Consider the following 21,011-nt stretch of genomic DNA (forward strand, 5'->3'; position numbering starts at 1 on the left):
TACTATTTTGCTTTTTTGGTGTCCTCATGTACATTGGTGTCCTCCATAATTTGCCTTGGTGCTTTCGATCATTTGCCTTGGTGCAATTTCCCATTCCTTGGTGCTCTTTGGTAAAACAAAAAAAATGAGGAGGTGCGGAAATAGAGGGCGCTGTTGGAGCTATACCGCGGAACATTTTGGGAAAAAAAAGATCGACGCGCAAGATTCAAATCGACGCGCGCGCTGACCAGAGACCGACTTATTTTTTTTTTGGCCTAATGCCAAGGCATTTAATAAGTCATGCCACGGCACTTAATTAGTCATGTAAATGTCAACTATTTGAAAAGGCTGCCATTAGTACTCGGTATCTAGACAAGTGAGAGAAGAATCAAACTTATTAAGCAGGATTCAAACTTTGCAATCCAGGGGTCACCAGTTCAAATCTCGAATCAGTCAGATTTCCTGGTATTAATTTGCATCAAAAGCTTATTATCATGAAACTTGCTGAACATATCTGACTACCAAAACTAATGTCATCTCAGACAATAAAAGTTGAACTGCTTGGTTTTTGCCATTTTAGTTTGATGAATTTTCAGGTAAGCTATAGTAGCAAAAACACAACTTCTATTGAATGAAAACACCACACAGAACTTTTTACTAATTATTCCCATCTGAAATTTGTTTGGAACTTATGTAAAAGGTTTAAAACCTCCAATCACAAAGTTCAAGTTTGAAAGAAATTGCTGTATTTTTTGATTAACTGAGCATCTCTGGAAGCTGTAAATATAGTATATAATATGGAAAACAGACACAAGAATTTTAAGCAATATCTTTTTTCACCATACAAAAAACCAATGTCCGCACTGACTTGCCCCAACCTTAAAAATCATACATCTGATTTACATGACTAAGCAGATTTGTCAGTTGACGCTCGGTAGATTAGTCCGTCATTGAAATTAGTCTTTCACTGATTGAAATTAGTCTTTCACTGATTTTAATTTGTCCAGCAATTTATATAATTTGTATTTCATGGACTTTGATTGGTCATACCCCGATAATAAATCGTCACTTGACTTATCGTTTGCATTACTATAATTCTTTTCCCGCTGTTTGACGAATTTTTCACCGCGATTGACTAAATAAAGTTTTCAGTGCAGCACATAACGGTATCGCGCGCGCTCACGTCACAGGTACGTACGTCGCACGAGGCCGAGGGTGTACGTATTCAGGTACTGGCACAGGTTAGGTCATCATGTTTATATAGAGTCCCCGGTGTCACGGTCTCATTTCTCCGGCGTGCTAGCTTCTCCAAGAGGGAAATTTCGCTGCAACACGCATGCACAAAATTGCGCAGTAGTGTACATTTTTGCCAACTTTATTTGTGTGCTGAGTTCTTTGGGATGGTGCACGTAAGATCTTAAGATATTGTATGTACACGTTACTGGGTACCAGTCGAATCCAGAATTTTGGTAGCGCGGCGCGCCCGCTCGCAACTCCCAATAACCAAAAAGACTTGATGCACATTTGTTTAAACCGTGGTTGCAAAAATAAAGACAAATTGGACATGTGATGGACCGCGAACGAGCAAGGAACACAGACCAAGGATTTCGTTCTTAATTATTCCTCAATGAACACGCACACGTACATGACGCTGGTATCACAAATCAGAATGCTAGTTGCAAGACCCACAGGAAGTGTTATATAACACATTATTTGGTGTTCCTCACTGTGTTATTTATGGACTTGAGAACAGCCCCAAGAAAAGTAAGCACAGCGGACACTTGAGCATGTATCGTGCTCATGCAACGTGCCCTGTAACGTGCTCAAATATCCGCCGAATCCAGCCGGAGAAGCTAGCACGCCGGAGAAGTGAGACCGTGACACCGGCTTAACCTAGCGCACTTCGACGTTTCCTCTAGCCTTGACCAAGGCGTTGCGGGCTTATCGATTCGCCGATAAAAAAAAATCGCCGATAACAAAATCCCTAATCAACTTGGCAAGGCATAATTGCGTGCACATATCGATGCCCGTACGCTTCTAGTGAGAAAGTAACTTGTACCATACAGCAAGGCTATGCTTGTACATGTACATGTACGTACGCACGTACATCACACACGTACTCGTACAACAGCCATGCACACACAGTACATGTACATGTACATGTACAAGTACATGTACATGCATGAGCTAGTCCGCGTACGACAGGCCACGCGGCGCGTATATCCCCCACACGTACGTACGTACACCCACACGCAGAACATAGTAGGCCTACATTTACTGCCTTATTACACCATGCGTACAGTCCGTACTCACGTGTGTGTGCTTGCTGGTTGTGTTAGTACCGAACCGTTCGTACGGACAAGGGTCGGTGGTACACGCACGGACAAGGGTCGGTGGTACACGCACGTAACCGCGTTGATTGTGGGTGCTAGGGCCCGATTATCTCCCTTCGACAAAAAGCCGAGAGACCGCATTGAACAAGGCTACGTTTCCTCCGACTTTCCCATGCAGCATTGCCAACCGTCTTCGTGGACAAGCTTCAAATACTATTTATTAATTAGCGAACGAATCAGCGGAACACTATTTATTAATTAGCGAACGAATTATCAGCGGAACACTTTTGAAAGTGGGGGGGGGGGGGCAAAGCACCGCCAGTGTCTAGTATGGGGGCCGGGGGCTAGACCTCATTCATTAATAGGGGCGCCTTTTTCCACTTTCTTTTCCAAGGGTATACGCTATTGTGGGACCTACCAAGAGTGGGGGTCCGGGGCCGTTCCCCCAGTGAAAAAAGGGCCCCCCCCCCCCCATCCAGAGGCTAGATTCAGCCGTGGCCTCCAAGTCCACTGCGATATGGAGACTAGTAACAGTGGAGGATGGATCGTTATAATACTCCAGAGGCGTCAAGACGGCTACGTCGACACTATATCTCTACTTTCTACCGCAACTGGGCTGACTACGAGGTAGGTTTGTCAGATGAGTTCTGGATCGGAAATGAAATCTTCCACAATCTAATTTCTAGAAGAAAGCTTGGCAGCTACGCGTGAATTTAGAGGACTGGGACATCCGAGTCTACACCTACAGAGTCTACGCAGATTGAGAATACGGAGAGTCACATTTCTGGGGACAACTATCAGCTCACCATCGACTCATATAATGACAGCAGCGCGGGAGACTCACCGACATTCCATCACAATTTTGTTCCCAACCGAAGATAAGAACTTAAATTATTGGTCCACAGACTGGTTGGGCAGTAACTGTGCTATAGGACGTCATAGGGCATGGTGGTACGACTGGTGCCAGTCTAGTCCTATGCATGGCGTCCATCGTGAGATGGCTTAGGTTGAAGAAAACTCAGCGTCAAGTAATGTACGTAGCATTATTCACATACGACTTTATTGTAAGTAAAAATATGGATGAGTGGTCTTACGTCTATTTCGTATGTCTTCCTTTAGTTTTACCACATAGCAGGGCCTCATAACATGAGAATGTAAAGTCTGTATGAAGTCGGTCAGTGGATGATTCGGTACGAATGATGACGCCTTTTATTGGATGTATAACTTCAGATATTTATACAATAATCTTCAGACCCGTGTATTGATATTGTTTTTTGCACGCTTTTAAGTCAACTGAAGTTTTGTAAGTTGGCGGTTCCCCAATTTATTTTTCACCCCCTCCAAAAAAAAAATATTGCTGTATACTTACCGAATGAAGAGCCTATAGGCCTACTGAGGCCTCTCCAGAATATAACGGCAGAAATTCGCCTCACCCGACAACCAGTGCACAAAGCACAAGCCTATGGCCTAGTCCCTTGTCCAACGGAGCCTCTCCTTGCACTGTGCAAGGGGATAACTCCATATCTAACTTAGCCAAGCTAAGACGCCAAATGTCAGGTAGCCGTAAGCCCTATATGAAGGACGTGGTCAGCGGCAGCGGCAACATTTCGCCAAAATTTCATGTCTTAAATTCACTTGTTTTACCTTATTTCAAAGGTCAGGGTAACAGCAAAAACTCATTTTCATTCCCAAACGGGCGCATTCTCTCCAAAGTATCCTTTAATCAAACGCCATTATACCCTTTTCGTGGAGTGACACCATTATGGTACCATTTCATTGTCCCCCTGCAGGCGAAAAGGCCTATTTTGACCAACATTCAAATCACTGAACGATGAAGAACGGCGCGGCCTAGCAGGCTATCCTTAGAAATAAACGCCGTGACTTTGAATACATCGTGCAGTGAATGCCTTAAGGCCATCAGCCTGGGGGTTTGGTCGGTACCGGTATCAAATTAGGGGAATAATGGCCGTTGTGATTTTTGGCAAGGAATGCACCCCCGTAGTTGGAAAATTATGTGACAGCGTTGAAGCGGTGGCAGCTTTTTAGGTGCTATCGCTTTTTTTTTTAAATAAAAATGGCGGCCAAAACATATGCTTGTTACCGAATATAATTAATCCGGTTCAAGCATATTGGCGGCCATTTTGGGGAAAAAAATGATATTTTATAACACCCAAAAAACTGCCACCGCTCACACTGCAAAGCTATCACACATTTCCCAACTCTAGATGTGCATACCATGCCAAAAATCGCTATGACCATTGTTCCTTTCGACTATTATTGTGATACCGGTGGCCCAATTTTGGACCGAAGCTGATAGCCTACTTTTCTTTTTTTTCAGAGAAGTTGCTTTGTTCGTGATTTTATTTATTACCATAAGTAATGTTCTTCATTTTGGTAGATATCCAGGAATCAATAAATAAACTCATGTCATAGTTTCATAGTTTGGCTGTTTTTAGGACGCTTTCGATTTGAAAAGGTCAGTCTGATTACACAATGCTGAACTCTTTTTTTTGCGGTTGCTGGACGCAGAGGGCTAGCCTAGTGTCCTCTACTCCTCTTCATGCCCATGTGATTGTCACTCGTGACCCAAACATAGTCCAGCGGATATGTGAACAAATTGTGCCTTTTTTTCATAAAAGCATGAAAGTTTGCACGGATGTTTATATTCATGAAAACAAAATTAATGTTTTAGATGCGAAGCCTTCGCAGACTCAACCTTTTAGGGGCCTGGCAGCCATTTCAAAAATGTGGAGAGTCATTATGCCCAACTTGAAAAAAAAATGCCAACCTTTCATAAAAGCACGAAATTCACACACGTTTATATTCATGAGAAAAAAAATCAAGATCAAAAGATGGTATATCAAATCTCTGATCTAAAACATGTTTTCTCATAAAAATAAACATCTGTGCAAAGTTTCAAGCTTTTGTAAAGAAGTGCACAATTCATCAATATTTTAGCAACCCCTCAACCACCTGAGGACGGACAGAGCACACTGTCCGAAACGTCGAGTTCCACACTCAACCAACCGGTTCTTTTCAGAGCCACACTTCTTCCAAGAAGAGATATATTTCCACATGGTGTTACCCGCAAACTTTATAATTTAATATTTTAGCACATATCCGCTGGACTTTAATATTGGTTTAGTTTTTACAAAAAGTGAAAAGCACTGAAAATTGAGGTAAAAAAAACAATATGAAAGTTGAACAAAGAAATTGACTGGAGCTGGATTTCAACCTCCGACCTCCGGAATACCGTTCCGGTTCCTACCAACTGAGCCTTCCAGCCCTTGGTTGTTGGTTCCCCAATATGTCAATTTTTAAGTTGAAAAAAGGGTGACCAACAAAAGTGTAACTGTAGAATTGCTACTAGATTAACAAAACTACTTCGATGGCAAGGTCTATTTTGGGTCTGGTATCGTATCTTATCTCTTTATTATTTCAGCATAAGAGTACAGGGCAACCAGTCAGTCAGCCACCTTCATCTAAAACTACTGCAGTATGATCTATTTCTTTTTTTTTGTAACATTTTCGGTCTACAGCTATCAAGTACAAGAATACATACATAATACATAGTAGATATGTATTATAATAAATTCAAGGAGTAAAATTAAGCAATTCTTTGTTGAATGAAAGGCAGAGAGGTCTCTCATTATTGCCAAACCATTACATGTACATGAAAACATTTCTACAAATATTTCTACAGATATAGTCTAGGCGATATTTAAAAAAAAAAGGCTTATTAAGGGCAAGAAGAGGCATTTTTTTTAGTAGAAGTTGGTAACATGGCTATTTTACCTCATTTCGGGGTGATGAATCCGAAAATGATGGTTACCAAGCTGGATTTTTAGTGGAAATATGCCTAATTTGCATAAATCTTTAATACCTGTCGTGTAATTTTGTTCCCATATCTGGGTATGTTCTTTATTATTTCATTTTTTGAAAAGTTTATTTTGGGGATTATACTTACACTTCCTTCCTTCAATAACATTTTCTAAAGCATATACGTGACTGAATAATTATGAGGACATAAACACAATCCAAAATGGCTACTATTATACCCTAAGGTTGCACACATGTTACTTTTCCTCAGATATCATCAAGTTGTCTCGCCAAACGTCAGTATTGATGAGCTTCAAATTCACAAAGTTACTCACTGGCACAGTTACCCTACCAAAAATAAATGGGACATTATGTGAAAAATGAAACATTTCGATATTTAGGCTGAAAAAAGAAAACAGGGGGGAAATGAGGTGTCCGTAAATTGGGCTAAAAATTAGGCGAAGGGTTGCCTAACGTGGGGGACTTGAACAACTTCAAGGAAATCCCCCAAAATAAAAGATTATTGTTAAGTTGCTTACAAAGATTATGTTAACATCAAAAGTTTCCTTACCAATAATTTTGGGTATATTCTTGAACTTGTTCAAGTCTCCCAAGTTAGGCAACCCTTCAACAACTTTTTAACCCAATTTACGGGCACCTCGCTTTTTCCCCATTGTTTGCTGGGCTAAATATCACAATGTTGTCATTGTTCACATGATTTTCAATGGTAACTGTGACAGTAAGCAACATGGTGAATTTGAAGTTCATCAATACTGAGGTTTGGCAAGACTACTTGATATCCGGAGACAAGGTAAATACGCGCATCTTTAGGGTGTAATAGTAGCCATTTTGGATTGTTAATATGTCCTCATAATTATTCAGTCACTTGTACATGCTTTAGAAAATGTTATTGAAATAAGGAAATATAAGTAGAATCACCGAAATAAACTTTTCAAAAAATAAAATAATAAAAAATATACCCAAATTTGGGAACAAATATATAAAACAACGGGTATTAACCCTAACCGCCCTGAATCCTCCAAAATCCTTTTTGCAAATTGGAGGAATTTGCAGGATTGAGGTTACATGGCAAAAGTGCGTTGCTGATTTCGGAGTACGCACTGTGTCAAGGTCTTGGGCCGGACCTTGTGTTGTTTATGCTCAGCCGTGCATAAATTTAGTCCTTGATTATACTTGACATCCTCCGCACTGCTCCAGGATGTCACTGCCTCTGCCTCAGCCTATTGACAGACATAGCCGGAGGATTTTGCAGGATTCAGGCAGTGGTCATCCCTCCATGGACCATATTCAAGAAATAACGGAGGAATTTGCAGGATTGAGGCTATATGCTATTTTTCCATGAGGCCAATTGGAGGATTTTGCAGGATTGAGGCTACATCCTAGCAAAAAGGCCTAGGGAGTTAGGGTTAAAGATTTATGCAAATAAGGCATTTTCCACTAAAAATACAGCTTGGTAACCATCATTTTGGATTCAGCACCCCGAAGTTAGGTAAAATAGCTATGTTACCAACTTCTACTCGAAAATACCTCTTCGTGTAACATTTTTTAAAATATCACCTAGTCTAATAATTAAAAAAAGTTATTCTTCTTGTAGCATTGTGGCACACTCGAGTCAGTGGGGCTTCAGAATCCAGATCCCCAAATTTGTTCGTCTGGAAAACAGACATTTAAGGATTAAAACCAACTGCAATGAAACATTGAATAGTGTATAATCAAGACATCATAATGTCAGAGGTCTATAAAGAAAGGAGATAACAGTTTTGTTGAAAGTAATGTATGATACAATCATTCCAACCCCAAAACACCGGATGAAATCGCTCAATCTTGAACTGGTTTAACTTGTTGAATTTTTCAAAATTCCTTCTAGTTTAGCAATTCCTTATTCATGATTGAAATGAATGACAGTGAAGATTGCACTGCCTAATCAGCTAGCATTTTTCACACAAATGTTTTGCTCTAGTTATGATATCATGATTTAAAAAGGAAGGTGATTCAGATATTATACATGTCATCCTGAGCAGGATAAACGTCAATTTCAATGTTCTTTTCAATCGGTGTTGTTAATCATACAGTCTTTTCTACAAGTTCAGTTTTTCTTCTTCAGCATTTCTCCAATAAAATCAGTAGTCCAAGAACATCATAAGTACATGTCGTTCATGCTTTTTACCAGGAACCATCGCACACAGGTTCAAAACGTTGGTATCTTCGTTTGCATTTCTTCCAAAATGTTCTTGTCAAACTCCTGGAACTGAAGTAGCATTTCAAACAGCTGCGCATAGGTTACATTGTAGCCGCTGCGACATCTCCACTTGTTCAACAAGCTGAAGATCTGGTTTTGCACAGTGTAGGGATTGTCCGCCTTACACTGGAAGATGTCATTTTTGGACATGCCCAAGCACTGGATGCCAATTTGTTCCCAGTCTGCTCCCATCTTGGAAGCCAGCCAGGAGAGGGCTTTCTCGGTTACGACGGAATTCATGGTGGGTGTCGCAGAATGATGCCGGCAATGATGATGAGGAGGATGATTATCCGTCTCCTTTTGGCAAGATATCGGAGACGCTGTTGACTGGTTTTCTGAGAAAGAAAAAAAAAAGTTTCCTCAGTCAAACGTTGTGTTTATTTGCAAATGGATCTTGGCGCTCCTGCGAGTAAGTTGCAATGCGACGGTTGTTTCTTGTACAATCTCTCAACCGACTGTAGCGCACAACCATTCAGTTTTTCTACTCTAGAAGTAAAAATACGAAATAATTGTAAATTAATTTCAGGATACCAGTCTTCAGGCCTTGTGTGATTGGTCAGATGTTAGCTGGAGTTACCCAGCCCTTAATTTTATCATTGGGTTGTCATTTAGGGCTGGAGGACATTTTTCACGTGAACCAGCAGAGTTGGCAGGTAAAAAAAACGATCCACGATGCAGATTCAGCCTACAATTGCAGTGAAAAAACGAGGCATAAACCGACAACCGTGCGGTCATGGCGAGGCCCGCAATTGGAATTGTGCACAGCGCGTTTACCAGTTCGTTCTAGCCGGCTGCGCTGGCTAATGGCTCATGACGTCACTAATGCGGAAGCGGAATACCCGACGACTGTTGAGGTTTATCACTCGCATCATAGCTGCGATACTGGACGGCAACCAAAGTTTGCCGGTTATCGTGCATGAAACAGTCGTCGGGTAATCCGCTTCCGCGTGACGTCATGCGCCATCAGCCAGCGCAGCCGGCAAGAACGAACTTTTTTGGGGGACCTGCCAACTCTGCTGGTTCACATGAAAAATGTCCTCCAGCCCTAATGACAACCCAATGATATAATTTAGGGCTGGGTAACTCCAGCTAGTCAGATGTCTATTTTTCGTGAAATTTCCAGATTCGTTTCCACAAGTGCTCTACCAAAGTTAGACACCAAAATCTCATTTCTAACTCAAGTTATCATCCGGAAACCAATTCCCTTTAACTCACCACGGTGACCTTGACCTTTAACCTCAAAACCAATCCCCTCCTCCCAAGGGCAACCCCCTTCCGAAGTTACAACCCCAAACAACATTTCTAACTCAAGTTATCATCCGGAAACTAAGTTGCCCGGACGGACGGACGGACGGACATACAGCACGGCATCCGGACGGACGGACGGACGCCTAGGCGATGACAATACCCCTCGAGTCTCTCGGCTGAGGGGTAAAAAGCGATCCGTAGAGTCCTAGTTACTCCAACCTCGTCCCCAGTGCTTACTTTATTTCCAACCGCGTTTCCAATAGTAAACCCTTGATAGGAAACTTTCTTCCTGTATCCTGATTGGATACCGCAATTGGCTAGTAATGGATTTTTATCGCGTACTTGGTGCTATTATTCAAAACGTGCAGTACGTGTTTTCGCGATCATTCGTCCACGCCTTCTCAAAAATACTAATTTCCTTTCCAATTTGCTCATATTAAAATGAAATATGATACTGCATGTTGTCTGGATAAGATCGTAACAGTTTGATTTCAAAAATCGTGTTTTCGTAACTCACGCCGTGCTCACGCTGCTACGAATTGACTCTGTTTTTACCCCAGACACCGCATACAAAAATCCAGGCACCAGACTGTTCCTCAATTGCATACGTGTGCAAAAATCTTGCACATGCAAATGATCCAATAGCAGGGTGAGAGAGCAGGTAGTGGTGGGCGCGTACTGCTCGACACCCTGGGGACGAGGTTGTCATGGTTGTAGTTACTCGGACTAATTAAAAACGGACTCCACAAACATGACAAAAATGGTCCAGTTGTAAGTCCTTTATGGTCTTTAAAATACCTACCTAGGTTTTCAGATACTGAAACTCAGCTTGAAAGGACTGAAAGTAAGTAGGCCTATGCCGTTAATTTATGTGAAAATCATCGGGGCGGGTGGACCTGTTTCACCGGTTTCGGCGTCGGCTTGCATGCTTGTAACCCGGAACCACACCTTCACTTGCAGCTTTCGAGCTCTTGAGGGCGCCAACACCCGCCGCGTGATCGCCGCGCCGGCGGCCGGTGCGCACCCCCCCCCCCCCCCCCCCCCCCCAGCCCCATAACGGTCATAGTAGCCAAATAATTATGAGGATGATGAACTTGACGCTCCATTGATTCACACCTGCCGTACTCCCCCCCCCCCCCGAAAAGGAAAAAAAAAACAACAAATTTTGATTGAAGTCTGTGGAACTTATGTTTTTGCAAATGGTATTTTTGTTTTCCCGAATAAAATTCCGATCAAAGTGTTCGTTTTCCCCAGTGTTTCCACCTTATAGGCCTGTACTATTCAAATAATGAACAATAAGAATAATAGTGTTAAGCCTCTTTGATTTTTTTTGGGGGGGGGGGGGCTGTTTTTTTACTTTGTGTTACACAGATGCAGTAGGCTATCCAGCTTTTAATGTCGGGGGGGGGGGGGGGGCAACCGCACATCCACACCGAAATGTAGACATGTAGACATGTTTTTTTCTCCGGACACTTGGCCTCTGTAAAATCATGGAGCTAAATCCAAAAGCGGGGGGAGGGGGGGGGGGGAGCGCTTTATCTTCCAAGTGGGGGCGCATTGTAATGTTTTTTTTTTGGGGGGGGAATCGCCAGAGGGGATACGCCACTGCCCAGTTGCCGCGCGTCCATTTACAAAAAATTACAATATTAATATATGTCATATATATTTTTTTAAAATTGCCATACCTTGTCCTCTTTTCAGGGGGAAGAATTCTTGAACCAAATCACCCCTGCCGATGTCAGTCAGTACCTGCACAAGTTTGTCATACTTCCCTGGAGCAATGACCCGTCGTCGGTCCAACAACTGAAGCAATTCTAGAACACTGTGCCTCTCCACTTCGCCCGGCCGCACCCCTTCAGCAAGGCACCTGTTCTTGAACCTCGGGATGTCTTCGGCTATCAAAGCGCGGCTGATCTTGTCCAGTAGGATGACGTGTTGTGCTGGCGGTGGCCCCAGGTACGACATGCTATTCCGCCTGGGACCTAATTTTAGGGATAAGAAAATTGCTGTATGAATCTAAAAATGCACACATTTTTAAATTAATTAGCTGTAGGCTCCCCCCGGTTTGGGACTTCGTCACGACGGGCTGTACCTCCGTGTAACATCTCTGATCAGAGGCAAGGGACAGAATCGCTTGAGACAACTGGACAGTCGACAGTAACAACCTGCATGCTTTTGCTAGGTAAGCCGAGAAAGACTGTGATGAAACTTGGGCTGGAGTTTAGAGGAACTTCAGGCCGTCTCTGAGAGGTTTCTGAGACAACATAATTACATAACCCATTTTGGGGGTTGACCATTTTGGGGGTTGACGGTGCAACGAAGACATTGCCTGAATACGCTGTTGTTACGTAACGTCCAGCTCTCGGAGCCAGAAATAAAGAGCCGAGAGGCAGCGAGCGCACCCCATATAGGCGGCAGGCACGTACGGTAGAATCGGAGTTTTTACCGAGAGGCTGACCTTGCTCCTCCACTCAAACGGTCAAGTTGGTCTTGTCTTGTCTGGTAGTGGTACTGCACAAAACGCCTCAGGTGGCTATCAACGTACAGTCCATCATGCATCGCATCAATAAATTCTAATTTTTCAACTACCCGTTGATCACATCATCCTTTATGCTTCTAGGCAAGAGTGCATTCCAAACTGGAATAGTTCTTGGATACAGTGAATATCTATGGCAGTCTTTGTTTGACCGGATGACTACATAAATGAATTCGTGTGTCTGACGAGTTCTTGGTTTTCAAACGGTTATTCTTGTTGAGATGATGTGATGAGTCTCCTTGTAGATGTTAAGCCGAGCCTTTTCCCTTATATCTATAGTGATTCCCAGTTCAGGTCGTGAAGCATGTCGGTGACGCTGCTTTCACGCCAGTAGTTATTCTTGACGAACCTTCCCGCCCTCCTTTGAACTTTTTCCAGATTTTCCATATAGACTTTCTGGTGAGGGTCCAAAGTGGACCGCAATATTCAAGTCTTGGTCTGAGAAGTTTTTATAGGCGATGTCATTGGTGTTAGAGATGAGCAATTCCAGAGGTTCCGCTTTAAGAATCATAAGATGCTGTTTGCTTTGTTGACACTTTGGGTGATGTGTTTACTCCAGGACAGTTCAACTCCACGGTATAGGGATGATGATCAACTTTCTCTAGAATGGAATTTCCCATAGTGTGCTGTTGAGCTGGATCTTTTTGATGATCAGTGTCGAGCATGATGAAACATTTTGATGTATTAAATTTCATCTGCCAGTTTTTTTCCCACTTACAAAGAGAACTGATGTCCCTCTGGAGTATGTTACAGTCTTCTGGAGATTCAATGGGTGACTATATATACAGAATCAGGTCATCTGCAAATAATCTAACGTCTGGCTTAATGCAGTCCGGTAGATCGTTACATGTCAAGAATATGTGGGACGCCAGATATTACAGGGGACTCAACAGGAGGATGATTGTCCATCAACGACGACTCTTTGCTGACGAGTGGTTAGGAAGTCCTGATCCATGACTTCCTCTGACGCCAATACAAGATGGTCAGTCTTTGTGGGAGGCGTTGGTGTGGCACCAGTCACGTGCCTTGCTAAAAATCCATAATACAGAGATCAGCTCGGCCACAATTATCGAGGATCTTCGCAATTAAAGGTCGTTCAGCAAACCAGAGTTTCACAATACCTCCCACTTCTAAAGCCCGTTGTCGATCACAAAGTAGGGAATGTTTTTTTTAGATGTCTCATGACGTTACTGTGAAATGAGTGTGCTAGTTTGCACACGGTGCAGGTGAGGGATATGCGATAATTACTTAAAAGTGATCGATCCCTTTTTTTATAGATTGACTGGTTGGGCAGTTTCCCTGTGCATGGCCCCGTACGTGGTGCTGGCACTGGCAATACATTCTGCAGTGCGCAGTAGGTCCTTACTGTGCCGAACCAGACGAGTCCGACGGGTACTCACACTAGTACAGTACCCCGCAATTTTTTTTTGGTAACGCCACTGGTCTGATCCTCAACCTAGTCCACGACGTTTAAATCACGCGCACCTTGATGCCCCACTGCACTACTCCAACGTGCACAGCTTAAACGTCATATACTATAAGCTTCATCGGTCTTTTGGTTATTTTCTTCATTCGGTAATTTTTCTGTTTCGGTATGATTTTTCTTTTTTGTCTGGTCTTTTTTGTCTTGATAAATACTGCACCAACACCCCTTCTCAGAGGTCACACGGGCAGGGTATATATATATCCTTCCTGCCAGAAACACGGCCGGGGCGAACCCCTTCTCATAGCGATAAGCGTTACTGGGTTCTTTTACGTGCGTTAGGCCAATAAACAACACACGGGACCTACGGCTTTGCGTCCCATCCGAAGGACGAAGCAAGAATGGTTAAGTGCCTTGCTTAAGGGCACAAGTATCCGCGCCTGGGCTCGAACCCACGTCACTGTTGCCTCTGAAACACCAGAACACAGAGTCCGGTGCTCTTAACCGCTAGGCCATGACACTCCACTTTTCTTGTGATCGGATGGCGCGATGTTCCGTTGGTCAACAATGCAGGTATCATCCCAACGGGAATGAGCGTAAGTTTCCATGGTGACATCCATGACTTTGTATAGGCCCGTCATCAGCAGTAATAATTACATCTTTCGTAGAACAAAAAAATAATAAACGATAAGTCTGAATTTTAAGTAAGGCGTATATTATTTTACAGTTTGTGTGTTTCCGACTACGTAATACAGGGTGAGTAAAAAAACGAAACCCAAATTTTGGGATCATTGTTTTAGTGAAGTTCTGCATGTAGCGCTTGCAATCTCTAGGATATGAAAGCCCAATTCATAAGCTTTCTTTTAGTACAAAAACCATTCAAATCACTCACGTACTTGTTAAGTTACAGAATTTTAAACACAACCACCGTTTTAAGGTTCTGTCCACGGATTACAAAAAGTTCAGTTTCTTTCAGCAAAACGAAAGGGATGTGTGTGAATTGTTATCGTTTTGCTGAAAGTGAAAGAACGCACACCTTTTTTGTGAGTTTGAAAGCGCTACATGCAGAACTTCACTAAAACAATGGTCCCGATATTTGGGTTTCGTTTGTTTTTTACTCACCCATTATTAATACATCTCAATAACATTTTTTAAACGAAAAAAAACCAGGAAAGGAAGACTTGCAATACAAATGAAACCGTGATTGAGGGGGAAATGTCACCCACAGACTAAATGAAACATACGCTACAAAAGCAAAGAGTATGATATACAAATATCAGCTCGCTGCAGCGGGCTAACTGTGTTTAACTGTAGCGGCCTCTCTTAGGATGCACCATGATTTTTCAAGGGTGGGAGTGCACTGCAGGCAACTAAAATTACTGTTTATGTGCAATTCAAGGTTTTAAAATGGGGGGGGGATATCCTGGGACCACGGACCTCGGCTTGGGGGAGGGGGTGTATTTACGTGACTTATTTTTTTGATCATGCATTTACTGTCTTTATTCAAATTGTAAAAAACAAGAAGCAAGTTCAATAAACAATAGGCCTACCTGTGAAATTATTAGGCCTATAACTATATTATAAGTAATTACCAAATCGAAACATTATGACAGTTTTTCGTAAATCGTTATTAAATAAAATGTAAATACAACACAGTCATATGCAACACTCGTTTCTTATTATATTAATAATGTGAAATTTGTGAAACAAGAAAATAATACAGTGCTGTGAGCAATCAGTGATGGATACAAAAATTATGACAACCATGTACAACCAAAATGGGAAAAACACGTTACCGAAGGCCTTTTATCGACGGTCTCTCTTCAATTTGTTTTAATTCAAACAGTGAGGCGGAGATGAATAACGACATCGGCCGGCCATGTTGCTCGTACGCGGGATGCGGCCCTGGCCCTGCCCATTTTCAGTTTGCATGAATTCACGATTATTATTATGAGCCCAGCTAGCTGTGCTCATCTTGTTTTGTTTATCTCAGAACGAAGGATGTGAGAGGGCGCCCTAACTAAGCTGCATGTTTTTTTCTTTTTTCCCCACATGCATGACATATAGAGATCAGTGATGGCATCTCACGTACGATATCATACACGTACACGTCGATGTACGGGTTCGTCCGTACGTACAGTGTGTATTCCAACGAATTGGAGGTTGGAGCTCGGACTCGGAGCCAGGTAAGTCGACAATTGACATTGTATTGACAACATTCCTTTTTAGGAAAAAAAGTTCCAACCTGACGCTACTTCAGCGGTTGTGTACAAAGTCGATGGGAGAGTCAAGAACATTTTCTAAGTAGGCCTATTTCCTAACAAAATTGGAAATGTTTCTCAGTCCAAGATTCATGTCTTAATCATTTTTTGCAATGACTGACCTTAAGTACTTATTAGGTCAGTCATTGCAAAAAATTATTAAGACATGAATCTGGGACTAAGAAACATTTGAGTTCCACTTCTTGGCGATTGTGTAGTGCAGGGCCCGGTTCCTATAAGGGAACAAAATCTACTTAAAATTATTACTAGACCGACCAAACTAGTTGGTGACATTCTCAATAAACAGGTATCGTCACGACGTCAGACCCCCTAAAGCTACGCAGTCCTTTTCCTACGCATTTACCTTCAATTTGTGTGTGACAACGCGCACGCGTAAGCAAGCGTTACCTGCACAGATAATGGAGGGTCGAGGATATATCATAGATAGAGGGCAGGATTTTGATTTTTGTGGAAAATTAGGGGGTACAATGACGATGACAGCGCGGTGACAACACGCAACCTGAAAATATTGGAGATGGCGAAACACCGTGCGATGTACTGTGAGCATGCACTGTGCCAGACTGGGACCATGAGCAGGTGATGAGTGCATAAAAACGTGCAAAATTACTACTGACATTTTTTACTCACCATCAGGCTAATTAATGCCCACACAACACATACATCAAAATGATATATAGTTGCAAGCATGTCACCTGCGAAATTTGATACCTTAAATCCAATTTTAAGGCAAGTTTTTGGCAGTTCAAACACCATCCACGTCAATCTCCATGCTCTGGAAATGTGTGTGTGATTCCCAATGTATTCTGGGTAGGTGTAAGAAGAACCTTGCAGCTTACTTGTTTTTAATCGATGGCCAAATGAACATAGCGCCCTCTGTTAAAAAATGAAACATTTGGCATTTACTCAGATCAACAAGAGGGCGCTGTTTTATCTACACGATGAAAATGTTATAGCTGAGGAGTCTTTTTGCACAATGCATTGCAGTACACATCAACATGATGTCTCACGTTTGGATTTCGATAACTCTCTGTAAAATTAGATTTAAAAGCTGAATTTTTGGTGATGCAATGCTCACAACAGCAACTTTGCGAGGCAAAAGTTTCAGGGATTATTGAAGACACTGTAGTGAGTAAGAAGCTTGCAAATTTGATTCACACTGGTTTTATTATGCAGCACAAACTTTTGCACGATATGGAGGAAGGTCAACTCGTACGCGAGACAACTCGTACGCCAGCCAACTCGTACGCAAGACAACTCGTACGTGGACCAACTCGTACGCGAACCAACTCGTACGCCAGGCAACTCGTACGCGGACCGAAATAAGCAAATTTAAATTGAACGATGTTTACGATCGCCAAAAGTTTACCCCAAAACACACGCCAAAGTTATCGATTTATCACAGAACACAGTACGATTGTATGACTGAATAACTATGATTGTAGCCATATGTATTTTCAACAGTTAAATTCCATAAATGCAACGATGTCAAGTTCAAAAGTTTCAATGATACAAAAAAACATGATCCATTTTTTTGCGACCGATGTGTAGTGCAGTGCTGCGGCATGCGCTTCCAACCACGCAGCTAGTGTGGAGAATTTGTCAAGACGTACAACGATTTGATTTACACATAGCGCGGGGCCACTATAGCAATGTATTGTTGGAAGTCTACAAATGCAGCGGACATTATACGATTTAAATTCTCACTACGTGGCAATATCTTGTCGTATAGCGTACGGTGTGAGCCAGGATCAGACATCGACAGTGTGCGAGTTGTCCGGGAAAACAAATCATAATTTTTTTGTTATGAGCAAAAAAAGCTGATTTAAAACTGAACTAATTGGGACCACTCAGTAACACAAAATTATCCCCTTAACTTAAGAAAAAAAGAATGTGCCGGACAACTGACCGACCCTACTTTCCTACACGCCCGAACCAACGGTTTCAGTCTAGTCTATACTCACGCGTACGAGTTGGCTCGCGTACGAGTAGGTCCGCGTACGAGTTATCACGCGTACGAGTTGGCCCGCGTACGAGCTGACCTGTATTCGATATGGATACCTTAAGTTTTGGGACTCTCATACACAGTATTGAGAGTTCCAAATTTTCGGACTAGCACTGTGCGCTGAATCGCAAGGCACTAACCGCGCAGGAAAATCGTGATTTCTACCCCAAGAAACTGTTCAAAATTGCAAAACGGTAGCCCCACTTGTGTGGCCTCCATTTTGCTGCGCTGTACGTTTGGCCACACGCCTGGTTTTCCAACCTACTGAGGAGTTTATTCCAAACACTGGCGCACCCTTTTTTGGCATTTTTTTTTTACATACCACTGATATGGTTGTATTCTATGATTTCTTATCTTTTGCCCCCGGGGTAGATTAGGTGATATTTCTTCAAATTTTTTTGAGAAATTCAGACATCTTTCTGGAGTCCATATGCGCCAGTTTGGGACTAAAGTCTAAACTCCTCAGTAGGTTTGGAAACCAGGTGTGTGGCCTAACGTACAGCACAGCAATACGGAGGCCACACAAATGGGGCTAGCAAAACGGGTGTCATTAGAATTGAGAAAAGTCTGCTTTTGATTGTAAAGGTGATTTTTGAGCAATAAAAAACATCTTTGACTCTAATTTGATCAAAACAAAACAGGGGCCCTACACTACACGATCGCCAAGTTGTTGGTTCTTGGTTTTTGGTTGGTTTTTCTCCTAAATACTCCATGTGGGAGTTTATACAGGAGGCCAGAAACACCGGGGCAAACCCCTTTTCTTACTCTTAGCGATAAGTGTTTACTGGGTTCTTTTACGTGCATTATACAACACACGGGACCTACGGCTTTGCATCTCATCCGAAGAACGAAGCAATAATGGTTAAGTGCCTTGCTTAAGACCACAAGTGTCCGCTGGCGGGCTCGAACCCGCGTCACTGTTGCCTTTGAAACACCAGAATATGCGTCAGGTTGCAACATTTTTTCTTGTAGTTTATTTATGCTTTAGAAGCAGATTGACTCAACCTCTAGTTATAGCTATAAAAAAGAAGTTCGGCACTTTTCAAACATCAATTTTTTGTGTGTAATTTTGTGTTTGAATTTACATACGCAAACTTGTGCAAACAAACCTGGGAATTGCATAAAAAATAAACGACTGAAAAATTCTACATTTTTGGGTACATGTTCCATGAAGACAAGGGAGGGACAATCTCTTCATTTCTCACTTGTGCAAAATGTTGAGAACTGATACTGAAGTTTTGTCAGAGGTCAAATAACCTACTGTCATGATCTTAAACACATGTGTACCTACCTCAGAGCCGGCTTTTAGATTCACTGGTTAAGATTTGTTTGCACAGTTGACTCCTGTTAATGCAAACTCTGCTGGATCTAGCCAAAAATGTTTGTCATATCAGAACTTTGAGTTAGGAGCACCGCGGCCCCATTTATTGTGCACATAAATACACGGTATGCACATGCACAGTCCGGACTCAGGCTGTATTATGCTCACTATGATAACTAAAATTTGTAAATGAACAGAGTTTGTATTATCCAACAATTGATGTAAAAATTGTTGAACTTCAAGCAATAAAATTCTTGAATTTCAAGAGGCAAAATGCTAGTCGGCCGTTGTCTTTTTTTACAGAGCACTGCATGAGGGAAAAAATATTAAAATAAACACAATTTGTAACCTTTGCACTCAGTTTGTTATGATATCATGGCCAAATCAACCTTCCAACATGTGTGCATGTACATGCATACCATGAATACATGTACAGTGTACATTGTACATATGCACATGTACGTAATAATAGTATGATATACACGTGCAGGAAAAATTGTACATTGTATTTGTACTGAATACATTGTTAACAGTATATTATTTTCAATGATGTGAAATTTTGCATGTTCAGTTCCCACCTTTTGTGTGTAATTACCATTGATAAACATGAAGGTAAAATCTGTTTAGTGTTATCAAATACCTTAGACACATGAGTTTACCCATTCCTATTGGTCAAGAGACCGTCACGTGGGTGGTTTTAAACAGTTGATAAAACACCAACTGTTAAACACTTTATTCCTACACCAGTGTGTTCCGCTCAGCATCGCGCAGTACATGCGCCATGCATGCGCAAATGTCCATAATTTAATGAGATTTTGACACGTTACATGTACAAGCGTGAGGCACATGGCAAGAGGGGTGTTTCACAAAACATGAGGTCAAATTGTGAATTTTTGACTGAGGGGTTTTTATGAATGGGAATAAATCATACTTGCCCATGCAGTATTAAACAAGTACATGTACATGTACGTTTAAAATCGGCTGGGGGTGGGCCTGTTTGCAGATCAGTGTCCAGGCCCCTGTACATGTAGCTGGTTTTAAATGTACTTGTTTAAAACTGGCAAAGCACATATTTATTCCCTTAATGAAGTGAATATTGTTGAGCCCACATGTACATACAAATGTACACATACATGTATATCAAATGTACATGTACAATGTACGTACAAGTACAACTGTGCAAAGTCTCACACTGTTCACTCACAAACATAAAAACTTTATATTTCTGCCGTACATATGTACAATACTTACACATACATCAGTAGAGTGTGATCTTGGTGTTGGTTACTACAGTACAATGTGCATGAGTGTGCACAAAGCAGTTGGGTATCCATTTTCTTAAGAACTGCTGACCCGTAACAAAATTCTTAGTTGTGAAAAAGTAAAGAGCCACAGGTGATTTTTGTACTTGGATTTTTCGTCAAATATGAATGACTGCTCAGTTGACCCAGCAAAAGATTTTGTCGTTCCTGCACAGTGGATGAATTTGGGGGAAAACGCCCTGGCAATAAGTGCCCTGGATTGAGGGTCAAGGGCAAAACTCGTTTGAGAGACAAAAATTGCAGAGAAAGTGGGCAGATTGCCTGAAATACCTCAACATTTTATGATTTCATTTTTGTCAGAAATGCAACCCTGACTGCTGTCTTTTTTCTGTTTTCATCTGTCAACAGTGTGATACACCTCGTCACGATTTCACAAAGAAGTCAGGAGGGGTAACAAACTCCTATTTGAGACATTCATGAGGGCAGTCAGATGGAATGGAAATGATGTGGATGTGTCCAGCTCCATGCATCCTCTACATTGGCATG

The 21,011-nt window shown here is 42.0% G+C and overlaps 1 protein-coding gene and 1 long non-coding RNA gene across 3 annotated transcripts; both read right to left on the bottom strand.

Moving 5' to 3' along the window:
• Positions 1–7,854: 7,854 nt before the first annotated feature.
• On the bottom strand, positions 7,855–15,512 carry LOC119743520. Of its 2 annotated transcripts, XM_038219942.1 has the most exons (3): positions 15,395–15,512; positions 11,325–11,621; positions 7,855–8,726 (listed from the first exon to the last, which is right to left on the bottom strand). In XM_038219942.1, exons 2-3 carry the CDS (start codon positions 11,602–11,604, stop codon positions 8,341–8,343), a joined length of 666 nt encoding a protein of 221 aa, XP_038075870.1. In that variant the 5' UTR covers positions 11,605–11,621; positions 15,395–15,512; the 3' UTR covers positions 7,855–8,340. The 2 variants fall into 2 exon arrangements, 1 of the variants encoding a protein (XP_038075870.1); XR_005273044.1 differs by lacking the exons at positions 11,325–11,621; positions 15,395–15,512 and adding an exon at positions 10,442–10,607.
• A 212-nt stretch (positions 15,513–15,724) lies between these two features.
• LOC119743522 lies at positions 15,725–21,008 on the bottom strand. Its single transcript, XR_005273045.1, has 3 exons — positions 20,872–21,008; positions 20,702–20,704; positions 15,725–15,773 (listed from the first exon to the last, which is right to left on the bottom strand). It is a non-coding gene; the product is annotated as an uncharacterized LOC119743522 (long non-coding RNA).
• Positions 21,009–21,011: the final 3 nt, after the last annotated feature.

Source organism: Patiria miniata, unplaced genomic scaffold, assembly GCF_015706575.1.
Source record: "Patiria miniata isolate m_02_andy unplaced genomic scaffold, ASM1570657v1 HiC_scaffold_6, whole genome shotgun sequence".
Classification (NCBI taxonomy): Eukaryota; Metazoa; Echinodermata; class Asteroidea; order Valvatida; family Asterinidae; genus Patiria; species Patiria miniata.

Coding starts and splice junctions, on each gene's coding strand:
- LOC119743520 (XM_038219942.1), bottom strand. CDS start 11,604: ATGTCGTACCTGGGGCCACCGCCAGCACAACACGTCATCCTACTGGAC. Junction 8,727..11,324: donor CCCCCTGAAAAGAGGACAAG/GTATGGCAATTT, acceptor TTTCTTTCTCAG/AAAACCAGTCAACAGCGTCT.